Here is a 27,643-nt window from a genome sequence, read left to right on the forward strand (position 1 = left end):
TGATGGCTCATATGTGCCTACTAATGATTACAAAATATATATATATATATATATATATATATATATATATATATATATTACCATACAATGTACAATGTACAGTTTTGTGTATATTACATATATACTTTTAATTAAAATATTTTTTATCTAAATGCCTTCACTTATGTATATAGCTCTAAATGCATAATTGTCTGTATGTATACAGCTGCATATACATTTATATATTTATTCAAATATCTGTCCTATATATATATATATATATATATATATATATATATATATATATATGTGTATATACATATATCTATATCTAGCTATCTATATTATGTTATAGATATATATATATATATATATATATATACACATATATATATGTATAAGTATATATATATATATATATCTATAAGTATATATATATATATATATATATATATATATATAACATAATATATAGATAGATATAAATGTATGTATATACACACAAACCATATATATATATATATATATATATATATATATATATATATATATATATAATATTTTATAGAATTGGCCGTCCTAGGTTATGGCAATATTTTAACATTCTGTCATGCTTAGTGGTAATGGAGCAAAATGAAACTATTGTAATGTGTCGCTGCTGGACCATAACTGGATCTCTGGCGCCACCATACAACTTTATAAAGCAAGTCATTAGAACTGTGCGTGAACTGTATGTGGTTCATTGTGCATTACCTATTCCCAACTTACTAGTAATGCTTCCACCTTATGGACTCTATAATGTGCCAGCAATAAATATAGCTATGGATAGGACCTGTCCATATTATTTTCTATAAGCAGCATCCTATCTTGATGTGCATAGCACAGGCCCAGAAGACGGGTAACTTAGTACATGAAAACCCAATGTAAGCTGACACAGGGAGGACTCCTGTAACCTATCCATTAACTCTTCTGGGAGCTGCAATTCAGTTACAAGGGGATAAGGACTATGTATAAGGATAATTGCCTATGGTGTACTGTGTAATAGTCACAGGTCACACTTACCTGTCATCAGGACGTCTAATGTCCCTACCAGCATGGTAACATATGCAGCATATATGACACAAAAAGTTGCATTACATTGTATACAATAAAAACACTAACATAGTTTTACAAGCAATACATGAGACATACAATAAAATGTTGCTCCACGGCTGCGGCGTAGTTATTACCAGACAGTCCATGCCTGTTCCTATATCCGGTTTTCATGCTGGCCCCATACGACAAGGGCTGAGCATTTTAATGAAACAGATCATATGCTCCTCTATTACCCATAATAAATGGCAAACCTTCATACAGTGATCAGGCGTAGACAGAGAAACAACATGCTCAGCATATTCAGCGTGTGCTGGTCTCATCCATGCTTCTTCTGTATTATCCTTCTTATGCAGTCGCCACGCTCCAGAATCTCCTAGAAATAAAAAGAAATACAGGACTGGGATAAAGACGTCTTCCCCAGCAGCAATCCAGAGCAGGTTTCTTTCTTGTTCTTCCCTGTTCTCTGTCTCTCCCTCCTCCTGTAGATGTGTGTGTGTGTTTTTTCTTCCTGTGTACTGATCCTCCCCTCCCCATATCTGAATCAGATCCTCTGTCTCAATTCCTCTCTTTTTTAATAGCTGCATACATGCTCGCATGCATGAGATCAAGCCTGGATGGGGGTGTGTAAGAAAGACAGAGAGACAGAAAAAAAAAAAGAGCTGAAATAAGGAAACCAAGGACAGCCCCAAAAGGACTTGACTCGAACTTAACTAATAATCAGTGCTGTCTCTGTGTGTCTTGTGCCAGTCACTTTGTGTTGCTGGCAGACGAGAGAGAGATTGGGTCTGTCATATCAAGTTTTTTTCTTCCTTTGCAGCCATCTGAAGGGGCTCTTAAAGTGAATTGTGTCATTCTGCCAGATCCTAGTACATTGAATTGCTCCTCGTCCAACGTGTGAAGAGTTTTCTTAACCAGTCCCCTTTACCTCTCCACACAAAACAGGAAGATTGTGGGGATCCCGACGACCTCTCTGCCCTGATCACCAACCTATCGTATTGCAGAAGACAATAAGGAAGAGGATAGCACCGGTTATAGGGCAGCCTTCCATAGAAGAGAGCCAAAAGGAGAGGAAAAAAAAGAAAATAAAAAGTGAAGACAAACTTATAAACCTGGAGTCATTACTTATGATCCATGGGCAGAGTTTCAGCCCATCCCAGGCAACCTACAGACAGGCTATAAGCAGTAAGTACCTACCTACCTACCTGATACTTGATGCCTTTATTTCTCTATGAATTTTTAGATTAATTTAGAGTTGAAAATGGGCATTGTCACCGTGAAGCCCCCTCCCTGTACACACCAGGTTATGGCAGGGCAAAGAAGCCAGCCAAGTGTGTGTATATATAAATAATATACATTTTTACTGCCTCAACGCTCTTAAAGTTTATGGCCGCTTCTTTTCTATAACTTCAAGTATTAACGTTGTCTTGTGCATGTCTCAGAAACCTGCATGTCACACAGTGGGAAGAAAACTTCTGGGAAAGGTTTAACTTGTTTTGTAAGTCAAAGATGTATGTATATATATATATATATATATATATATATATATATATATATATATATGTGTGTGTGTGTGAATGTATATATAATATATACATATATGTGTGTGTGGTGCGTGTGTGTGTACTTAAGAAGGATATATATATATATATATATATATATATATATATATATATACAACTATATACATGCATTCATATGTGTAATATTTGTGTATGTATATTTATCTTTATATATATATATATATATTTTATATATTTGTATAATATATATGTATAATATTATACATTTTATAAATGTGTAATATATATATATATATATATATATATATATATATATATATATGCAGATACATTTAAGTATACATATATGGCATTTTTACAAAAATGTTTTTAATAAAAAATTGTAAAAGAAAATATTTTTATTAAGTTTAAAATTGTTTGATGTAAAAAGTAGCATTTTGCATTAGAATAACATCTGATCAGCTTTGCATAAACATAGAATACGTGGTACCAGTGAGCTTTTTTGTTTTGTCTCTCCCTCAACCCCTCCACCTAGATCCATATTATTGCGATCTGCCAGGGAGAGCATTGTCCCCGAACCAGAACAGCATGGAGATGAGAAGTGAAAGTCCCAGCTTAAGGGACAGTCCAGACCGGAGAAGCATCAGTCCAGATGCTAAAAGTCCTCCTCCAATCAAAGTGGCCAGATTGGAGCAGAACGGGAGTCCATTAGGTGCCAGGGGACGACCAAACGGCTCGCTCACCAAATCTGTGGGAGGTAATGAAGCGGCACTTTTTAATGTATACACAACACAGTGGTAATAATACAATGGCGTCGAGAGTCAAGGTTCATGTTGACTATGGCTTCTTTTTTTTTGTCTTTGGTGTTGCGTTACAGGAAGTTAGTTTCAGCTTATTCTTTGTTGTAAATGTAGAGTGGGGTGACCCAAGGGTTGGCATGTTGCAGGCACGGTGCCACTTTGAGTTGTTGGCAGCTCTATGTCACTGTGATGTAAATGTTTCTAGTTATTCCTCGACAGTTTGAAGTCCTTTTTTTCCCTCCCTGCTTACCCAATTTACCTGCGCACCCTGCCGAATGTGCCTGCAAGAGCCTGCTAGACGGATTAGGCTGGTGTATAATGCAGGAGCACCCTCAGGTCGGGATTCTAGGTTTCACTTATGTAGAGGCGACATATGTTTATCATTCTCCGCTCATGTTTTCAGGCAGCAGTTGACACCATTTACTGTGTGGTAAATGACTCTTTGGTGTTCAGACACGCGTTTGCTCAAAATTATGATTTAGTTAGGAGAATTTTTGTATTCTGGTCATAATGGAATAATTTAGTTGTAGGATTGAGGTTACTGTTTCCAATACTTTAATGCTTATTTTATTGAAGACAGTTACAAGATATTCAATGATCTACATCACTTGGAGATTCATTTAGAATGATCAGTAGGATCTATCTATCTATCTATCTATCTATCTATCTATCTATCGATCTATCTATCGATCAGTCTATCTATCTATCTATCTATCTATCTATCTATCTATCTATCTATCTATCTATTATCTATCTATCTATTATCTATCTATCTATCTATCTATTATCTATCTATCTATTATCTATCTATCTATCTATCTATTATCTATCTATCGATCTATCTATCTATCTATCTATCTATCTATCTATCGATCGGTCTATCTATCTATCTATTATCTATCTATCGATCGATCAGTCTATCTATCTATTATCTATCTATCTATCGATCGGTCTATCTATCTATCTATTATCTATCTATCGATCGGTCTATCTATCTATTATCTATCTATCTATCTATCTATCTATCTATCTATCATCTATCTATCTATCTATCTATCTATCTATCTATCTATCAATCATCTATCTATCTATCTATCTATCTATCTATCTATTCATTAATCACCTCCTAATATCTATTCCTTGATCATCTCTTTATATCTATTTCTTGATCCCAAACTACTGCAAAAAGTACAAGGTTTTTCTTAAAAACACGGATGATATAAAACATTTTTATGCTCTAGGATCCTTAGACGTCTATGACCATGCCCCACATTACATGCAAACAAATACGTGCATTAGGATGTAGTTGCAAAGTTTTGCTAAATGTGATCCAAGAATTGAACTTATAGGGCTGTAGGCCCGAAAGCCTTTTGCCTTTTTTTTTCTTCACACTTTGGTAATTTTATTGTGAATTTCTAATTTCCGTAACCATGGCAATGCTAGTAAATAATTAATAGTAAACTATATGATAATAGAGAATGTAAGTGGTATATACGTCTTGTTGTGATAACATGGCCATGCATCATATATATTCAGATTATTTCCATATAATCTAGTTGATATATTTATATATCAACATAGATTTTTTTTTTTTTTTACAAAAACAAGTAGGTCCTGGTTATATATTGACACGTATAGAATGGTACAATGTACAGTAAATAGCTCAGTCTATATTACACACAGAGGAGGTTATCTGTTAGTGTTGCTGCCATTGGGAATGTGTCATCCGTTTCACTAATACTCTTAAAACAGAGCTCAGTTGACACACAGAGAACCCCAAATACCGCCTTGAAAATGAGCAGGAGGTGTGTAAATATCTCTGGTGCCAGAAGACGTGATATTTAGGTTAATACTGCTCAGACTCAGTCCATCGCCTGCCTAGCAGACGTCCCGCATTGTGCCATGTGGCATTGCTAATACGAATGACCCCTTGTGCTGGGTCTGACCGTCGCCCTTTAATCATTTGAGAATCATGTATAGATTTGTCTGGCCGATAGTGTTTAGTTTTCTAATTAACGTCACCAATCTGCAGACAGACCACACTTTGTGCTTGCGAGCGTGCGCTGCTGTGTGCAAAGCCTGGAATCCTGCTGGGCTGCAGCCTCGGCGCGCGAGGGGTTAACGCAGGAAACGGGAGACTCTGTCCAGAAAGCTGTTTTTAGGGTCACTGAAAATAAGTGTCTGTGAGGTGTGTGTGTGTGTGTGTGGGGGGGGGGGGGGGGGTATTTATCCTAACACACTTTTTAGGATAGGGGAATGTTAGGAGTTAAAATGTAATAATGAAAGTATTATCATAGCAATTGTCAATATCTTATTTATAAAGATATATATATATATATATATATATATATATATATATATATATATATATATATATATAGTATGTATATATATATATATATATATATATATATAACATGTTTGCCTGTGACTCTCTCCTCCTATCTATTCGTGCACATGTTTTACTATATATTCCCCATATACAATTTTTTGGTAGTGGTCCGTAACCCGTTAATTGCCTCAATATATTCCATTTGGTATGACATTAGGGTGAAAGCCCCCTCCAAGGACTGAATGCAAAGGTCCCCTCCCGGAGGATGTTCACACGTTCATTATGGCACGGCCTTACGCTTCTCCTGCTGGGATAGGCCCTTTGTCACTTCACCACGTTTCTTTCAATTATTAACATGCACTTTTTTGTAACCATATAGATAGCTCAAATTTCTATATGACGGGGTGGAAAATTGTCATTTACTCCAAATAGTCTTGGCATTTCCCAATCACTATATTTTATTTAGAAGGATGGTATATAGCAGGGGGGGGGGACAATTTTCTAATTTCAGTCCTTCGCTCCATCAGACCTATAGATAGATCTGTGGATGGTATATAGCAGGGGGGAACAATTTTCTAATTTCAGTCCTTCACTCCATCAGACCTATAGATAGATCTGTGGACAGAAATACATATTTAATTACGTGTGAAGGATACTCAATCCTAAAGCAGTTACACAAGGAAAGCTTTGATAATTTAATGCTCTTATTTGATCATTGATTTACTTGTTGGATTTCAGACCAAAAAGCTTTTAGTGAAAGTGACCAAAAAGAATTGTCATTCGATATCATGGCGGAGTCTATTGTAGAGACTTTAGGGCGACATCTTTGTCGCTAAAAAAAAAAAAGTTGTCTTCTGTTTTTATACTTGCGTTTAATAGTTTGAAAAATAATTGAAAATTCTCAATTTATTTATAATCAATTCTACTAGTGGTATATTGTAAAATTGAGTATTTGGTGTGTTATTTGTATATTGGAAAAATAATAATAATAATAATAATAATAATAATAATAATAAAGTTTACTTATATAGCGCCAACATATTAATTCTGTCTTGCACAAATTTCTCTAATATTGTATTTTTCTAATAATTAACCCACGATTACCGGTATGTATATTGTAGAGGCTTCATCGATAACCCCCATTATGATCCCATTCAGTACATTGATTTCATAGCTTTAAGTTGTGGCTGTGAGGGGATCTGGACCCCTCATATTTCACCGCACTGATACATAATGTATTCTTACATAGGAATAGATCAGCTCTATTGACTTCTAGTGGCTTACGCACCTCAGTGCCTAGCAATGGCTTCCCAGCAAGTAGTCACATAGGATCGTACACTACGCCTGAGTCGATGATATAGTTTGGTGCCAGAGTTAGGTATTAGGTTGGCACGCTCAGGGAGAAGAGAACTTCACTTCCAATATTGTTAGTCATTGCTCCAATCCATGTGCTAGGCTTCAGCCCATTTTGCTAAACGGTCTAGTGGTGTGTTCAGATTTTTTTGTAACTAAAGTTCAGCCACAACCTGGACATGATTATAAACCACCAGACAGAGACAGACGGCTGCCTACCGAATACACACTGTGCTTCCAACCTAAAGCTGATGTATATCCTAAACTCTCCTCTCGTGTTTATGGGATAAGTATGGCCTGTCTAGGAAAACACTGCTGGTTAGCCAACAATAAATCTTTTGCTGAATTAAAAAGTTGACTGCTTGGTCTGTAAACAGCGAACAATTTGTCAGAAGAGTTGTTGGCCTGCTCAGGAGAGGGGCAGTCAAACTCCTCGAGATCATGTCAGATAATGATTTTTTCTATAGTCAATTTAGCCGAACCCAATTCTACAATATTGGCCCGTCCGTTGCAAGGATGTCCAAATAGTGGTTTAGGATATTAAGGCGATGCTGGGATTTTTTTCCAGATTTTGTTTTTCTTATAATCCAACAATAGGCATCCGTTACACTAGAATACTGTAATGTGTAAATCCTAGCGTTAGGATGTATGTAAGCTATGGGTACATGTAATGTGTACACTCTGCGCCGTATACAATCTCACATATCAGGGTCGTAATGTTACACACTTACAAGAGTCGATGAAGGGATTTGTCCAAGGTCACAAGGAGATGACACTGGAATTTAAGCACGGGCCTGCAGCCAGACTTCCAGGATTTCAGGTTCCTCAGATACGTTAAGCTGTGAAGTAAATTGAGACAAAAGTTTTACCTACAACCCCCTTCTGGCGTCCTTTCATGTTAACATTGGCTATAGGTAATGGTAGTCTGTCCTGAACTCAGTATTATTATTGTCATTTTATTATTTTCCTATCTGGTCATATCAGTTTGCATACTATTTTATATGAGTTATGCATAGATGTATGCATACATTATTATATACCGTCACATGGACGCAGCAGATACATGTTATAATGTGATAGGAAATCATTTAAATAATTTATACCTATATTATATCATCCTTATGACTGGCAGCCATACCAAATATATAGATGTACAGTCGTGTTCTTGACTATCCCGTTTTTCAGATTCTAAGTTGAATTTTCCCTATACAAAATTAAAGATTAAATTTTTTGGATTAAATCTGATCTTTAGTATTCAATTAATCTTATACTTATATACAAGTACATAGACTATTTATGATTTGATCCATCCAGATATATGATTTTAATATATGTCTTAGCTATGGCCCGTTCCTCTCGTCCCTACAGACTGTGTATATGAATATCACATGCGCCTCTTATATGCGTGTCCAATATGATTGTGGCACAGAACTGAGATCTGCTAACTCCCATTAGGATATCTGACCATAGCCTATATCCATTTCTAATTCTAAATAGGTTTTTGTAATATATTTTATTTATACCGCACTCATCTCAGTTTTAGAAGAAAACCGCTCACAGTCACTAAACTGGCACCGGCCCGACACATTGCTGTAGTTTGGGCTCTTGCATTGACATTAATAAGTTATATGGATGGGTTTTTTTAGTGGATTTGTGCAAACTCTATTCAGATGTATGGGACCGTGCACATTTTTTCCCCCACAATTCTGCTGCATGTGAATTCAGCCTAACAATCATAGCGGAAAATCAGTAAATTTTGAGGGGATTTCAAGACAATTTTGATACTGCCATACATGAGTGCGTGCTCAGATATAATATGTGGGATTCCTAATATATGTGTTCGGGAATGGTGTATTTAATATAGAGGATATCCCAGTTTGTAGTCTTCCAATACCAGATAATGCCATCTAGGTAAGTAAGGCCCAGGGACTATACCATATATTAGAATAAATAGTGCTACACCTTACAGGTGCCCGTTATAGATTCAATCTGGTTTGGTCTTGTTCAATCTGGTTTGGTCTTGTATCAGTAGTTGCGTGTATTATTTTATGTGTACACCAACCCTTGTAACGTATAGAGTCCTATAGGCACTCTGAGGGCCGCGTACAATTATTGTATTGTTGATAGTTCTGCAGCAAACGACACCCTTGACCATATCTGTGGTCATGAACAACATCTTTACATTGGCCAACCGGTGTCTAATAAAGAATAATGGTACTGGGGATCAACGAACGACTGGCACATATATGTGGCCTAGCATTTATTGTGACCTAGGCCTCTGAGCAGTGGCATGTATGACAAAGTACTCTGTTAATGGATGTTTGTATGTTGTGGATTTAAGACAATGCATTCATTGAATCTAGTACATTTTTAGATATATTTTTTTTATTATGGGGAGACCAGAATTTAGGCCGGTTGCTCATGGCTTGGTTGTGCAGCCGCACAATCTAAAACACAGATACAGCAATGTGTTAGTGCTGTATTTAATTCCCTTTAATTGGTCACCATATAAAGATACGTAGTGGATAAGTGTTAGATATAAAAGCTATTTGAGTAATATCCTACAGTGAAGCGCAGAAGAGCTGCGTACATTTTCTGGGGAACAGACAATACAAGGACGGTTTATACATTCATTATTTGGATATGTCCGTCTGTCAGGGAACATTTGGAGTAAGGCCTGGCCAAGGATACTATGCTTCTAGAACTTAGTGTTAACATGTCTGTTATGTTTGGTGGGGGGATACAGATAGGACGGCTTATACATCAGGAGAATTATTTGTAGATTTACGTTTTGTTTCCAAGTTGTGATTACAAATGGGCCACGGTAAGCTTATGCACATAGACATACTACATCTGCTTACATGATCTCATCAGCGCTCAGACTACATCTATACGGTTTCCATTTCTTTTACATATCATTTATTTGTTTTTTGTCCTACGTGAAGACAAACTGCATCAATTCTTCACTTTTCGTATCCAAACACCAACTTTGATATATTTATTTGGAAATTAAAAATTTGGAAACAAAAATTCCCATATGGATTCAGCCATTCTGTGTCTTTCGATCTGGCAAAGAGAACCCGATAAAAGTAACCCGTGCAAATGGATGTCATCGTATATAAGGCTATACAATGATATGAATCTGTATCGGTTATTTTTATCGATAAAAGGGTTTCCTATCCGTTTTGAAGAAATACACCAGCAAAACACTGCGTATGGGAACCTACGGTCATCTTGATGTAGGGATGAAATGGATCCATTGGGATTAATAGTAGCAGTGTCGATAGTAACTGGTTGATAAGGACGCTCCGGGAAAAAGGAGCATGGATTTATTGTCCTGATGGGATTTTGGCATCAAAGATACAAATGGGATTCTTTGATTGAATCATTGACAGAAGCGTCATCATAAATTACTATAAATTACTATATATATATATATATATATATATATATATATGATTAATCTATAATTTTTAATCAAATTTTAATTCATTTTTTTAAATAAATTCATAAATTCTTAAGTTACCATTTTTAATACCATGATTTGTCCAAAACAGACCAAATTTGCACACTCAGACATTGACAAACTCAGCTCTGCTATGACTATGTGAACCTAATGGTCACGTGCCATAGAGCACCATGGTGACACTGAATACTGAGAGGGAAGCCCTTGGACCACTTTAGGTTTCGCTTTATGTACAGTGCGGTAGGGGGAGTTCCTGAATATTTGAGTCACGCATTCTCCCATCCATTTACTTGTTAGAAGGCTGGTTTGGGAAGCGGACCATACATGCCTGCGTCCTGAGTAATAGATCAGACCGCCAGGGCCAAGCCTTTGCCAGATCTATCCCTCGGTTAGACATTCTTTTAGTTATTTTATATTTTTATTCTATATAGAGATGACGTGATAAAGTAATTTAATAAAGGACTCGTCTATGTAAGACGTCACGTCTTGGCTTGTTGGATATCCCTACAAGCACATCCTTGACCCCTGACTGCAATTTGGAGCCGTCGGCTACTGCCGTGACCGTGTGTTAGGATGTTGTGGTAGTAAAGGGTTAAGTGGCGTACACGTGACCTGCATTTTTGTGTAAAGTAACTAAGTTATGTTTCCTCATGACAATGTTTTATGGCGCTGGTTGATATTGATCGAAGCGATTAATATATAGTATTTGCAGTATTTTTGGAGTCGTAACACCATATTGATTGCGAATGGTTGTTGATTACACTTGCCTGGCCAAAGAAGGGTTAAACATGACTCGGGGCCAGAATACGCTTGTCATGGTTTTTAGGAGGACTATACGTATGACCAGCTAAAGTTATGCTGAGATTTTTTGTGTGGACTCTACATGGGATGCCATATATTGGAGCTGCTTCACTACAGACATTGGGGTAGATTTACGATTTCTCCTTTACCTTGTGTCTGCTATCTTTGTAGGTGATTTGACTTTAGTTGGATTGTATTATAGTGCACAGAAATATATAAAGGTGGCGCTCACCAGAATGCAGTCAGACCTGCCGGTTTTCATTTGTGTACATTATAAATAATCTGCATTAACAATGTGCTGAAGAGGCAGAAAAACAGCAAAATCAGTCACAAATATAATAAATGAATCCCATTGTTTTCAGTTCTCCTAGGGGTAAACTTTGGTGATGTGGCACGCTATGGGAAGTATGTGGCTCATCCATGGCATTGCATTGTTGAGATGCACTTGCAGCTTTCTTATTTATACATCTCCAGTACTTCAAGCAGATACCGGGGTGTGTGAACCAATTGATTCCCAGTACAAGAATTTTTTTTTTTTTTTGCATTCCCCTCCCCCTACCAAAATGCCTTTTCACTGTTGATAAAGACCAGCTCTCCGGCTCCTTTCCCCCCACTATACATCTCTTTCTGTGCTTTCTACATATGTGAAAATTCAAGTAAGTTAATTTTAAGAAAATCCCGTGCGGCTGAAATCTCCTGGCAGGCGAAGGATCTGAGCATTATGCAGGCTGTTGGCAGTGGACAGGTTAAATTGTCCTAATAACCAGGCAGTATTTAGTAAAATCAAAAGTGCTTTGGCGCTGACAGCTTTATATCCCTACTGGGTAATATTCGCTTACTTGAATTGGCAAGGTCTTTCGGCTAGTAATTTACTCCATAAGATTTCAGCATAAAGGCGGATGATTGATGACGGCAAATGCCTATTTATGAAATTGTTGATTAGAACTTGTAAATCCGCGGGGAGTAATTGCCTTCTTTTATTTTTTACCCGCACTGTATTGTAAATAAAAATCATTTGCAGATATTGGGATTTTTCTTCCTCCCCTTCCCCTTTATTGTGAGCTGCGGCTTCTGGTGTACACTGTGAAATATCTCGCCATACTTTTCTCGTTCTTTGTGCTACTGGAAAAATGTAAAACCTGTTAAACATTTGCGTGCTGTAAAAACATTTGTTCAGGATTTACACGCACAACAGAAATATCATCGCCGTCCGCAGAAATGTATATTATTTTCTTTAGACAAGCCTGAGAAGTACTTTAATAATGAGAGTGATTTGCCCCCAGGTGGTAAATGTGACAGCGAGAACATTCAGCTGATACCGATGGAGTTACATCATATAGAGAGATATAGAACTGTGGGAAATATTTTACGCCCCCCACCAAGAAATAATCGCATGGGCGCTTAAGGCTGGGGTCACACTAGGCACGCTTAGAGCAAGGACTTGCAGTCGCTGTAATGTACAGTAGCAGCATAGTGGATGGGGTTTTGCCAAAAATCACCCATATGCTGAAAAATACAGTGCAAAGTGACAAGTATTGGTGTAGGGCAGGGGTCAGCAACCTTCGGCCCTCCAGCTGCTGTGAAACTACAACTCCCAGCATGCTCCTTTCACTTCCAATAACAGCAGAGCAAGTATGCATGCTGGGAGTTGTAGTTATACAACAGCTGGAGTGCTGAAGGTTACCTACCCCTGGTGTAGGGTTTATCAGGGACTTTTAACCTTTGCGTCACCACAGGTGAACTGCATTGAATCTTACAGATGTGCCGTCCGCAAAAAACACCCAGTTTCAGGAAAACTTGCTGCTGGTTTTCACCAATGCAGTGTGTCTGCCGTTTGTGACCCTAGCCATGTCATTTCATAGGATCCTTTACATTGATGCTATCACTTAAAATAATACATGTCAAAATATCTTTAAAAAGTGCAAAATTCTGCCAGTAAGGACTCATACACACTACCGTACTATATGACACTGTGCAGCTTCCACAAGTGGGCTGGTGCTGATAGCAATTGTATGAGGCTGCAACATAACAAACTTGGGCTGTGCTAATATTTCTATTAACGTTAAAGCACCCAGATCCATCAAATGGTGACAGAAAGGCCCCTCTGATGATAACGGGGCCCATCAGGTTTCAGAAATAATAGCTCTTTTTAACAGACATATTACAGGGCATAATGACGCATCCTACACCCTTTTTAGAAGTCTATAATGCCCTACTGTACAGACGTTCGGTCTGCCTTTATAAGAGGAGGGGCATAGTTATCTGGGGTACAGTTGCTACCGGGCCTAGGAACCTCAGAGGGCTCATAGGCCTCAGTAAAATATAAGAAGACATCAGTATTATAGATAATGAGAGGTAAATGGGAGCCTGTTACATACTTTACATTGGGGCCCATTTACACCTCTAAAAGCATCGAGATATCAGGATATTAACATGATTTTGGATTTATAAGAGACCCCATAAACTAAGCTGACAAGCAGATATCACAGTGATCACATTGATTTTGCCTGGACTTGACCGTTTGATTGCTCTGCAGTGCCACCACAGGGGATATGAGGCATTACATCAATAGGTGGCCTGTGTAATACATAGATGTGCCCATAACTCCAGAGAAAGATGAAGGTTCTCTCTATTAACTGACAATGACCGAATATGATTTCTAAAGATTTATAAGTTAACATTCAGATGTAATACAGATATATACGACCGCGTAGTCATTTAATATTGTTATAATTTAATGGGGTATTCTGGTCATAACTACTTATCCTCTATCCACTGGATCAGGCATAACTCAATGACTGATGGAGGTCTGACCACTGGGACCTAAGCGGTCCCAAGAAGGGGGGAGGGGGTCTGAATTACCGCTGTGTTCACTATCTATAGGACAGGGTCAGGGGATAATCGTACACACCAGGGAGAGTGTTTGCCTACATAGGCAGTACGGAGACTTACAAGTCTTTTTCCGCTCCGCTAGGGATTCTGGGGAAAAATATGCAAATCTATTCTCCAGGATGTATCTATAGGACATAAGAGAAAGTGACTACCGAGGTCCTATAGACTTTGATTGGAGTTGCAGATTGTGGAAAGAGGATAACTTGTTACTAGAATACCCCTTTAACACACTATTGCCAATCCTGAGTCAGAAGCCTCTACAGTAAAGACTCATCTTTTAATGAATTCTCTCAGTACTCCCACAGGTATCTGCTTCTAAAAGCTTCATTTATACAATAAAATCCTTCCATCCAGATCTATTGTCTGGAGTCTGATAATTCATCGCTCACTTCTAGCACAGAATTACAAGGAGATCTAGGAGCGGAGATGAGACTATTCGTAGGATTCGGCAAGTAGGTTCTCTACCAGTACAAATAAGTTTCAATAGGGGCCACACGGTGGCTCAGTGGTTAGCACTGCAGCCTTGCAGCACTGGAGTCCTGGTGTTCAAATCCCGCCAGGAGTTTGTATGTTCTCCCTGTGTTTGCATGGATTTCCATCCCATATTCCAAAGACATACTGATAGGGAAAAAATGTACATTGTGAGCTCTATGTGGGGCTCACAATCTACATTTAAGAAAAAAAAAAAAGTTTCAATGTTATTTGTGATCTATCTGATCTTTTTTGATGGTAGTATTGTAGAAAATTTGTAAAGCTAGAAATTACTAGAAAGGAACTAAAAATTAAAGGGACAATTCCTTAATGTTAGAAGTGTCACCTTGAGATGTCAGTGGCAGGCTATTCCGTTGTACACACCTTGAGGAACCAGCGGGGTCTTCTAAGGATAGAGATGGCTGCTCTTGGCCGAGGAGCCCTATGGGGGACCCCCTTATAAACTCATAAACATGCATTTTCCTTCTAAAAGTTACATCGAGCATTTGTAACTGTTCCGTCTCCTGTTTGTAAAGTCAGTCCTTTTATTCCAATAGACAGTAAAGACTCCTTGCACATAGTCACCGTCTTAGCGGATGGATCTTCATAGCCTAATGTGACTAGGACACTTGGATACAGTATATCACACTCTTTAGTTGCTTGGTGAAGAAGAAGAAGAAGAAGAATGAGTGACCTGTGAAAGATTGTATAACACAATTTGCCGGTGCCCATTTTTATACTTCCCCTTTTTGCATTATCAACAATCGCTGCGTTGTATCTATTATTTGCTTTATGTCATTATATATTAATTGGTCGGGGCCCGTTTTTCTATTTCCCCTTTTTTTATGTTACGTACCGACTTCAGCATAGACAGAGTTAAAAGCTAAAACGTGTAATTTATTACCTAAATTACCGGTAAGGGAGTCCTCACTATATACAGTATATACTTCATATTCTGACTTGTGTTTTGTCTTGGCTGTTTTAATATGTTTTTGACTAATATAAGCTCGTATTGGAAAACACTCTTCTTCAATGTAATTGTTACAGTATACTTGTATATAGCTAAATATTGTATGGGCATAGCACAGAGACAATAGACTATTTCGGGATAAAGCAGCTCACTTTATGGTTTCTCTCTCTTGTGTTGATAGAAAGACATTGACCCAGATTTACTAATAGTTCAACAGAGTAAACCTAGACAGTCAGTCTGAATATGCACCAGATTTATCACAGTGGCTGATGCCGGACTGGATGATAAATTTGGCGTATCTTTAGATACCTCTGTCTAGATTTCTCACTTTGAGTCAGATTTATAGCAAGTCAAAACATTTTAATCAAAAACTAAGACATACATGCAAAAATACGTTTTTGGAGACAGATCATATGTTTGATTGACAATCGGGGGAAATCGGTAAGCATCCAGAACATTTACTAAAGAGGGTCGGGTATATTACTCTCCCTGAATAGCCCCCCCAAAATACTGATCTCTATTTTTTGGTGTCCAAAGCAGCGTGCCACTATGTTAGTCTCTTATAGACTCAATATAAGCTTCTCTGTAGAGAAGGGGTACGGGGGTGCAGTATAGAAATATATGGCCAAGAATCTGCTGACGGACGTACAGAAGGGGAGGCAGTGACCGGATTTTTTTTTATTTCTTGGGACTTTTATAGCACTTGTATTGGTTTTGTTCACTAACACAAGTGGTCATGACAGTCGTATTGCTCTCTCTTATATCTCTGTGACACACAAGCAAGCACCCACATAGAGACGGCCAATACATCTATTTATGGTGGCTGGTAAAAAGGTGTCCTGGGCCAGTGAATCACTGTAATGAAAAGTCACCATGGTACGATCAAGGGAGACCTCATCTTCATCTGGGTCACTGGGCTTCTTGGTGGCATTGGCTACTGGGCTGTTTGTACACTAAGCCAACTGTTAGGTCAATGCTAATGGAAATATAGTGTGTCATTGACATGAAAAAAACAGGCGTACAATCATTGCACCATACTTATTATGTACATTAGAATTTTTTACACCATGTCCAATAAGGGGATGTGACGAGTGGATTAGTAGACAAAAGCCATAGCTTAAGATGTGGTCCAGAAAGTGGTCCAAAATTTTGGTAAAATTTTTTTCCCTCTAAAATAATAAATTGTATAAAGATAATGTGGAGTGTCTAATAATGTGCGAGACTTATCATTCAGCATCAGGTGCTGTGAATTTCTGTATTTGTGCAGGAAAAAAACAAATTAATTATATAGTAATTTATATGTATCCTCAATGGTATATATATATATATATATATATATATATATATATATATATTACACTGTTTGCCCACTCTCCTCCACCCTTTCATACCGATTCTCCTAATAATACATTTCTGTGGCTTATATGTATATACATCCCTCTACATAAGAAGTGGGCTTACATCGTAGGTGGGCCGGGGGGGTTATTATCTGTCGCCAGATTCTATGCTTCGAATTTTGTTAAGAAGTTGAAAATAGACTCCTTAAATGCCGCTTAAAAAGTGCCCCGTGTCTTTTCCCTGAGGTTTGTTTCATATCCTGCTCTGTTATTAACAAAACTGCATATTTAGTTACCAAAGGAGCACTGGATACGATGTTTGCATTAAGCGAATGACTGGGATACTCCCACGAAATATACATTATAAAAGTACGGAGCAATTGCCTGACTTTCCACGGTTAACCCTTGGTTGACGGGCACTCGATTAGCGATGGATTTCACGTGGGTTTGTCAGGAGAGGAGGGGGGCGCAGTGACTTTGTGTGAGGCGTTAAATAAAGCAGCTTCTGTTTTTATAGCCATAGCTCTTTGGGGATAGCCCAAGTCTGTAAGCCAGAGATCATGCTGCGTTCCACCTATAGGACAATGGGACTCAGCAGGGAATCTGTAATTCAGACGAGTTTTGTCACTTGTCAGCATATTAACAGCTACGTCTTTCTTACTGTGTAGTCTGTCTTTAAGTAACTTTGAAACGTAGCAGGCGACGTATTCACTCCTGTGCACATCTATGTTTTCCTTCATGTTCTCTCTTATGAGCATCCAGAATGTCAGCGAAAGCAATCCGGACAAAACTCTGCCATATAAAACATTTGCTCAGAACCTATGAGAAAATTAGAATATGTAAAAAAATAATAACACTGATTTATCTAAATTTGGGATAAATAGAAAGACTTCCAAAAATCTAACATCTATATTTTTAAACCATGGTGTAGACTGAGTTGGAATTTATACATTAATGATTTTCTATAAATACAGTGTTGGCCTAAAGTATTGGCACCCCTGCAATTCTGTCAGATAATCCTCATTGTCTTCCAGAAAATGATTGCAAGCACAAACTCTTTGGTAATATCTTTATTTATTTTGCTTGCAATGAAAAAACACAAAAGAGAATGAAAAAAAAAAAAAGTCAAATCATTGATCATTTTACACAAAACTTCAAAAATGGGCCGGACAAAAGTATTGGCACCCTCAGTCTAATACTTGGTAGCACAACCTTTAGACAAAATAACTGTGAACAACTGCTTTCCGTAACCATCAATGAGTTTCTTACAATGCTCTGCTGGGATTTTAGACCATTCTTCTTTGGCAAACTGCTCCAGGTCCCCCCTGAGATGTGAAGGGGGCCTTCTCCAAACTGCCATCAAGAGATCTCTCCACAGGTGTTCTATGGGATTCAGGGCTGGACTCATTGCTGCCACTTTACAAGTCTCCAGTGCTTTCTCTCAAACCATTTTCTAGTGCTTTTTGAAGTGTGTTTTGGGTCATTGTCCTGCTGGAAGACCCATGACCTCTGAGGGAGACCCAGCTTTCTCACACTGGGCCCTACATTATGCTGCAAAATTTGCTGGTAGTCTTCAGACTTCATAATGCCATGCACACGGTCAAGCAGTCCAGTGCCAGAGGCAGCAAAGCAACCCCAAAACATCAGGGAACCTCCGCCATGTTTGACTGTAGGGACCATGTTCTTTTCTTTGAAGGCCTCTTTTTTTTCCTGTAAACTCTTTGTTGATGCCTTTTCCCAAAAAGTTCTACTTTTGTCTCATCTGACCAGAGAACATTCTTCCAAAACGTATTTGGCTTTCTCAGGTAAGTTTTGGCAAACTCCAGCCTGGCTTTTTTATGTCTCTGGGTAAGAAGTGGGGTCTTCCTGGGTATCCTACCATACAGTCCCTTCTCATTCAGACGCCGACGGATAGTACAGGTTGACACTATTGTACCCTGCAGAGCAGCTTGAACTTGTTTGGATGTTAGTCGAGGTTCTTTATCCACCATCCGCACAATCTTGCATTGAAATCTCTCGTCAATTTTTCTTTTCCGTCCACATCTAGGGAGGTTAGCCACAGTGCCATGGGCTTTAAACTTCTTGATGACACTGCGCACGGTAGACACAGGAACATTCAGGTCTTTGGAGATGGACTTTTAGCCTTGAGATTGCTCATGCTTCCTCACAATTTTGCTTCTCAAATCCTCAGACAATTCTTTGGTCTTCTTTCTTTTCTCCATGCTCAATGTGGTACACACAAGGACACAGGACAGAGGTTGAGTCAACTTTAATCCATTTAAACTGGCTGCAAGTGTGATTTAGTTATTGCCACCACCTGTTAGGTGCCTCAGGTAAGTAACAGGTGCTGTTAATTACACAAATTAGAGAAGCATCACATGATTTTTCAAACAGTGCCAATACTTTTGTCCACTCCCTTTTTTATGTTGGCTGTGGAATTATATCCAATTTGGCTTTTTGACAATTCTTTTTGTGGTTTTCCATTGAAGACAAATTAAATGAAGATAATAATACCAAAGAAATTGTGCTTGCAATCATTTTCTGGAAGAAAATGAGTATTATCTGACAGAATTGCAGGGGTGCCAATACTTTTGGCCAACACTGTATATCCATAAAGATGAATGACCCCAAGTTTTTAGCAGTTCCCCCATGACTAAATTGGTAGTTCAATTTTGGGATGAGAGGGAAAAATCTAGAAATTTACAATGTACTTCATTGTGCAGATATCGGGTCCACCTTTGCCCCACGTGACCGACTCTCTGGCCTACTGATTGATGTAGTATTCCTATGAGAGTCAGATCAAGGCTGTCCTAGGGAGTCATTGAAAGTCCTGACTTCTGGCTCACCAAAAAACACTGTGGTCAGAGAAGAGGACATGTAAGGGTGCATTGAACCCTATTTGGAAAACAGTGGTGGTGGTGGGGGGGTTGGAGGATTGGAGGAGTTCTTCTTTAACTCATTTTGTATGAGTGGTTACAGTAGATGATACCTTATGATATACTTGAGTAATGTATGTACTGTACAAGCATATTTTTATATATAGTTTGGAGAAACTTTATTTCTATCTCTATTCTTTTGTAAATGTGTTTGTACTTGACATTTAGGTTGAAAAAAATTTACAAAGAAGAACTTGGCGTCCAGCTCTAAACATGATGCTGCATATCAGTATTTCAGTTTAAGCCGACCTGTAAAACCGATGGCTGCTATAGACATGAATTCTGGTAGACCCAAGAGGAACTACATTTCCACTCCATAAGCTCCTCTATTATATGCCAGCCGTCGACATAGACCTTTGGCATGCCAGCTGCTGTGAAACTACAACTCCCATCATGCTCCATTCACTTCCATTGGAGTTCCAAGAACAGCAGAGCCAGTATGCATGCTGGGAGTTGTTGTTTTACAACAGCTGGAGTGCCGAAGGTTACCTACTCCTGGCATAGACGGTGTCCATGGGATGGGTGGGATGTTTGTACTACTGACTCCACCAGAAACTTGCACCCTCAGCCTGGGAGAAGAGAATAAACTGTGTACAGACATTTACTGCAGTGGTTTATCTTCCCTTGGAAATAGGGATAGAGAATGTTAATATTCAACATATTCATCAGAGGAGAGTCCGGAGACCGCCTTATACAATAGATAGCCAATTTTGCCAAAATTTTTACTTAATGTGCATGGTTGCCTTTACTTAGTTCCAACATATGTACATATATCAAGAAGAACATATGGAAAGAGGTTGTCAACCCTATACTGATTTATAGGGTCAATAGAATAAAAATAATACCATCTTGTTTTCGGTGTTTGGCATCTTTAGATATTATACAATGCTCCATACAGGATATTATGCAACTCCTTGCTGAAAATATGCTCATAGGAAAGAAACAGTTTCTATAAAATTGCAAGTAAACACAATCCATATGTTCTGCTGACGCAAGTTACGTAATTGTTGCATGTACAGAAGGTAAAGCCTTGTACTGCTTAGGATCTTCAGCATTAGTTAGCAATGCATGGGTTGGGCAAGAATATTAAGTTGCCAGCCAAATAGCCACAGTTAAGCCTTCAGAGGGTTGCAGCTATGGTTTAGCTGAACTCGAAATTCGGGCTATACCCAAAGGGTTTGACGTGTTACAGCAAGAAATGGTCCGATATTATTAACAAGCTCTGTCTGTTCTTTTAAAGAGGACCTCTCCCACTGCATTTATACCGATGCTGGAGCATCCAAATCAAATCAAACAAGCTTTATTGGCACGTCCGAATAGATATATGGCATTGCCAAAGCTAGTAAATTGGGGGGGGGGGGGGCGTTGGATTCGGGTGGGTGAGTGGTGGGTATGGGGTGTGGGGTGGGTGGTTTGGGGTATAACAGTCCATGGAGTCTCATCTTCCTCTTAGTTGGCGACCGCTATATGGGGAGGTGGGGTGGGGTGGGTGGTTTGGGGTATAACAGTCTGTGAGGTCTCATCTTCCTCTTATTTGGTGACAGTTGGACACGTATTGGGCAGCGATCTCTACAGTGGCCTCTTCTTCTCCCAGTAGGATGTAGAGTTTCCTTCTCTCGTCTGCAGATATGAAGTCTGGGATGTGGGCAGAGAGTCTTTGGTAGTAGACGGCCCTCGCAGCTGAGTATTTGGGGCAACTCTCTGTTGTGCTGTTCTGTTCTGAGCCGCTTCCATTCATTTCAATGGGAGCCGTCTTTTTGGTCTCGATTTTGAGGCAGATACGGCCTCAAAATCCTGACCAAAAAACCCGTGTGAACTTACCCTTACTCCTTCTAGAAATTTCTGAATAAATTGACACCAGAGTGTTATCAGTTGGGGGGGGGGGGGGTGTTCCTAAATACTGATACCCCATCCAATCAGTGCGGATTGTGCCAGACTGTGGGACACGCCTCTTTTTCACATGGCAAAATGTTAACACCCAGTTGTCAATTTATTCAGAAATTTCTTGGATTAGGGTCAGAGGAATGCCACACATACATCTGTATAAAAAGATGATCCAAAATTGTACTTCCATGAGGAGTATCTCCTACAACAGACATGCCAGGAGAGGTGACAAATCCTCTTTAAATCGAAGCTATTGAGGTAGTGCGGGGTGTAAGTGATAGAAAGTCATTCTGTATGTGGTAATAAATAATGGCCTCCTATAAATCAGGGCGTAAAACTATTAAAGGCCAGATAGAGGTTTTGCAATACAGGAGAATATTGCTGGCTGGGTAGTTGACTTGCTTGTTATCTGATGGAAGGTGTCAGAGGGTATCTGTTATATAGTGATTATGGGTCATGACCTTTGGATCCCTACCTAGATTTTACAAAAATCAGCACATCTTGATAATGTTTAACACGCTCTTCACCGGCACATTACGACATAGGCACAAATTTCAGATGAGTGTAATATTGTTATCATTTTTTCAGTACGTGAAAGAGCATCACATTGTTAAAAGGGTTAAATGTGCTGGATAGCGTTCGCTGGAACTTCACAGACTTGTGGGATTATTTGTGTGTGTCATTTACTCTACAGAGTCCCTTTATTTAGAAGGCAGCGATTACACCTCTGGGGAATAAATAATAAGCGCCTTATAAATAATCACTATCTTTATAATGAAAAGGTTCTCTGTAGTTGATGGCAGCGGGGCATGGAGACGTGTACGCCTTCTGTAGCCTAGATCTGGCACTGGTATGGATTACATGTACTCGGGTGTAATAGGAAAACTCCTGAATGAACTCTACACCACCAGATTAGCAAAGTGCCTGCTCCATGATGTTAAGAGACTGCAAACGCAAAACTGTACACCCAGATAGAAAACAGAATTGTTTTTAGCCTCTGTTTTTTGAACGGAAATATCTTTTTGCATATACTGTATTAACCCTTTCAGTGAAGCATATGCTAATTTCCACTCCATCTATCTCCTATCTATCTATCTATCTATTATATATATATATCTATATTCCAGTGGAGCAGAGAGGTACAGTACATGGACTTCCAATCCAAGAAATCTAGAACCTTCATTTTTTTTCTCGCATGTGTCCATCCGTTTTTGGCCACGTGTCATCTGTCTCTTGAATGTCTATCATGGAGACTTTTTAAAACCCTTGAAAGCCTATCGGTGTATTCCTGTCCAAAGAGATAAACATAGAGTACGTCCATTTTTTTTAACATATGAAATGGTCCATCAGAAATCATATGGACATTTTTTGCTGTCACCTGAATAAGGCCGTAGGTATATTTATTTGCCACATTTCAGTTCCATGGGTGAAATTTATCAATAAGTGGAATTTTATCAGACAATGAATGAAAATAGTACAAAATGTTCTAAATTTATCAAAACGACACAAATTAAATAAAACGTTGGATGTGTGTCTATATACTGTATGTGTATATGTGAATATGCTGTATGTCTACTCTATGCATGCAAATGTCTATGTATATGTACCGTATGTATAAAGTATGTGTCTATTTTTGTACGGTATGTATGTATGTATATGTCTGTGTATGTATAAAGTATGTGTATATTCTTGTATGGTATTTATGCATATGTCTCTTTGAATATATGTATGCATATATGGGAGTATAAATACATACATATATATAAAGATAGATAGATAGATAGATAGATATTTCTATGTGTGTATGTTTGTGTTTAGCTATATGATGGATTCACACTAGCTACTCCTGTATTATAATCTGGTGACTAGTCATTTTTTCTATCTGTAGAGATTCAGTGATATCATCGGATAGCTTTATAATAAAGATCACCGGTCCTATTATCCATCCAGTTGTTGCTTTGTCTCTTAACGATAATCAATTAAACATGTACTCCTCTAATTGCTGCCAAATGAGTTAAAATTGACTTGATGCATCACATCCATTATGTAAAATGGACTTGAAAAGTACAGACTTTGCTCCTGTCTGCCCTCTCTGTATATGTAGTCATTATTTGTAGTCTACATTCACCGCACGGCTTGCCTGCTTTATAAATATCTCTAGCATTGGGCACAGATAATACATAGACTGGGATATTACATAGACTGGGAAGTTACATAGACTGGGATAATACATACACTGGGGAAGATACATACACTGGGATAATACATACACTGGGATAATACATACACTGGGAAGATACATACACTGGGATAATACATACACTGGGGAAGATACATACACTGGGATAATACATACACTGGGAAGATACATACACTGGGATAATACATACACTGGGAAGATACATACACTGGGATAATACATACACTGGGAAGATACATACACTGGGAAGATCTGAGCTCTAATATTTTGGGCTTAGTTACTAACAGCTGGGGCTACTTGTATTGAGATATTACAGTGTTCATTATACTAACTTCTGCACATTGTATAACTTACTCTTGTTCTAAGGCTAGACATATACATTAGAGTAATGTTGGCCAAACCAGACAATGGACCAATTGGCCGTCTAATGTATATGGGGTCCTTCCAACATACCCATAATAGATGAGGCAAAAGATCAGATATGCTCAATCTTTTGCAGTATTTTCAGGTAAAATAATAGACACCATGATAGAGCCCAATAGACCCCAACATAAGTTACGGGGACATTGCTGGTGTCTGTTACGTGACACATCCGTCACTGTATTTTTTCTCCTATGATGGAAGTCAAACAGCTTTGTTCTGTCCAGTTTATTCTTGAAAAAAATTAAATAAAATAATAATAATAATTATATATATATATATATATATATATATATATATATATATATTCTACTTTATATATGGAAGTTTGGATTCTCGACGTATATATAGTAATATCGGTTGCCTAGCTTGCGTGTTTGAGACAAGTTCACCAAAGTATCATGTACACCAGATTACTGTGCGGCTGAATCATACTGAAGAACGGAGCCACAGCAAACAACAACAAGTGGCCATTGTTTCCTTGCTATGTCGTCAATAAATTGGGTGGTCTGTATAGTCCTGCTGCCATATGGCCATATAACTGTGACTGTGCCCTAAGCCCGCTAAGGCACTTTATCCCAGGAAGATTTTGTTTTTATGATTGGGACAGCTATTTTGTGACAGGGATGTACCAGCATTGTTCCATTTGCTGGGTACACTTTAATACCAAACATCTGCAAATTAGGAGATGGCGACCACCCACTGCAGAACTGAATAGGCATTGTTCAGGATCTCTTGCTTTATAATGTGCCCATGGAATGTGGTTGGCACAAACCCAAACCATTGTTCTTTTAAAAGACCTGTTGAGGCGGCTATGTTTATCCCTTATTATATGATAATGTATTAGTGCATGTATCTGCTTTCAACAAACTCATCCAACAAAAGCATTCGAGGATCTCGCTTTACTACATTTTCACCTCGAAATCTGATTTTTCTTGCAAAAATTTCCTTAATACTATTATAATGTAGGATAATGAGACTGATTATGCAATTTTTCTTCTGATATTAATTTGTGAAAGCTCTGTATAATTGAATTGTCTGCCTGTAAATGGTGATTGCTTGTATGTATGTCGCCAGTGATGAAAAGCACATGAGACGTGGTGTTTGTACCAAGCAATGAAGTCAACTTCTAATAAAGCAGTGGTGGCATGGAATTTGTGTCATTCTCAATGTGTCATTGTTGTCTGGCCTAACATGTTTGTGAACCATTGTATTAAAGAGTTGTCTATTGGTCATATATCCTTAGGATAGGTCATCCATGTCTGATCTGGAAGGGGGAGGGGGTCGTGTCCAATACCCAGGACCCCCAAAGGTCAGCTGTATGAAGAGACCTCAACCTCATTACTGAATACCACAGCACTGTACATTGCGTAGGGACTTTGTCTGGTATTGTAGCTCAGTCCCCTTCACATGAATGGGGCTGAGCTGCAGCTATACCACATGACCAGTGAAACCTGAAGCTGTACCATGGCACAGTTCCCGAATTTCTTCAAACATCTGATTGGCTGGGAGTTGGATATTGATGACCTATCCTAAGGGTATTCAAGTCCTGGATAATCCATTTAATAGCAAGAGTATCTTTGTATAGTTTGGTGTCCAAATGATTGTCCTGGAATCAAACAAATATCCCAATACCGGGCAACACAGTGGCTTTGCAGTGCTGGAGTCCTGGGTTCAAATCCTGCTAGGAACAACATCTACAAGGAGTTTGTATGTTCTCCCCATGTTTGCGTGGATTTCCTCCCATACTCCAAAGACATACCGATAGGGAAAAATGTACATTGTGAGCCCTATATGGGGCTCACAATCTACAAAAAATAAATATCCCAATACCATAGCTGTGTATGATCCCTAATAATTCACATTGGAATATGCTCTGGTAGGTTATATTAGTTATGGCCTAGAACAAGCACCATATGGCTGTGTACCTGTATTATAAATAAGATGGGTAGGTTCAACCTATGTGCCGTACCTACACTATACACTTTTAGCAAATAGACGTGCCCGCTTATTGTGTCCGATTTTTTCAATCCTCTTGATCAGGTCTTGATGAAATTGAATGGAATAAAGATTCTTTTTTTCTCAGCCGATAACCAGCTTCAGGCTTCGGGTTTACTCATCTCCGTCGCCTGACGTCACACCTATTGCTTTGATCAGCCCCTGTTTCCATGTGGAACCGAGCTGGCAACTATATAATTTTGTGAGGCTGCAGCTGCAGTGGAAGATTCATTATAGACCTTAGTCCAGGTGAGAAAGGAATTGTAGTCTACAGATATCCAGTTTAACAAGAGCAATGGAAACATTTCCTGAGGGTTTCAGAAGGGAGAGAATGAATGATCATGTAACATAAATGTACTGTAAATTGTGGCTGATGTTATGGAAACATCAGAATATGTCATCAGTCCAGGCGAATATTATGTGCAGGTCTGAAATACGAGTCCTATCTACATCTGATGTGATGATTGGGTGTTATATTAAGGACAATGAGAGATCGGCTTCTCCTTAGTTCTGTCATATGTTTTCCTTCTTATACCTTACCTATGGGATTACTTGACAGTCATCATTGGTATCATTAGGGCTAATTTGTCCAAGGGTTCTCAAAGCCAGGTAAGACCTCATCTTCTCCAAGTGACACTAGCGGAGTTATCTAGTAAGTGCGTACTATGCCTTCCAACAGGGTAGAAGATTCAAGCTGGCCAGACATATTGGAGACATACCTATAAGTTGACACAATCGACCATTTAGCGTGTATGGCAGTGTCGTGGCTTTCTTCTGACGGAAGATGTTGAGGGAAAGAAGGATCAAGCTGTTAGATTTTTCCTGCCAGAGGTGTTAGTTTGTTCCCGTTCCGTTCCCGTTCCGTTAGTTTGTTCCCGTTAGAACACAGGTTTGCTCGGCCAACATGAGCGTAAATGTATATTGATGGGTTTGGCATCAGACTTGTCTTACCCTATTTCACCGAGACACTGCCCTTATAGTCCTTGCTTTATGCACATACACATAAACCCTCTCCCTTTGTGGTCCTATACAATATTAGAAAGTAAGTTAAATGGTCTCCCTAAAGTACCATCCGGCGGTCTGGAAAGAAGCTTTCCTCTGTGGACACTTTCCCCAACTCTGAGATCTCTGTCGGGCAGTCGGCCATGCCAAGAGGGATTGAATAATGTAAATTCCCATCTTTGTTCTT

General features: G+C 38.6%; 1 protein-coding gene across 2 annotated transcripts in view; it reads left to right on the plus strand.

The window, feature by feature from the left end:
- Nucleotides 1-1,811: 1,811 nt before the first annotated feature.
- Nucleotides 1,812-27,643, plus strand: part of SATB2 (SATB homeobox 2) — a 133,072-nt gene continuing 107,240 nt past the window's right edge. For both annotated transcript variants that reach the window (XM_075284992.1, XM_075284993.1), the window contains exons 1-2: nucleotides 1,812-2,256; nucleotides 3,130-3,351. In XM_075284992.1, the coding sequence (XP_075141093.1) occupies nucleotides 2,199-2,256; nucleotides 3,130-3,351 (280 nt within the window). In that variant the 5' untranslated portion in view covers nucleotides 1,812-2,198. The remainder of the gene's footprint in view (nucleotides 2,257-3,129; nucleotides 3,352-27,643) is intronic.

The sequence above is a fragment of the Leptodactylus fuscus genome, chromosome 8, assembly GCF_031893055.1.
Source record: "Leptodactylus fuscus isolate aLepFus1 chromosome 8, aLepFus1.hap2, whole genome shotgun sequence".
Classification (NCBI taxonomy): Eukaryota; Metazoa; Chordata; class Amphibia; order Anura; family Leptodactylidae; genus Leptodactylus; species Leptodactylus fuscus.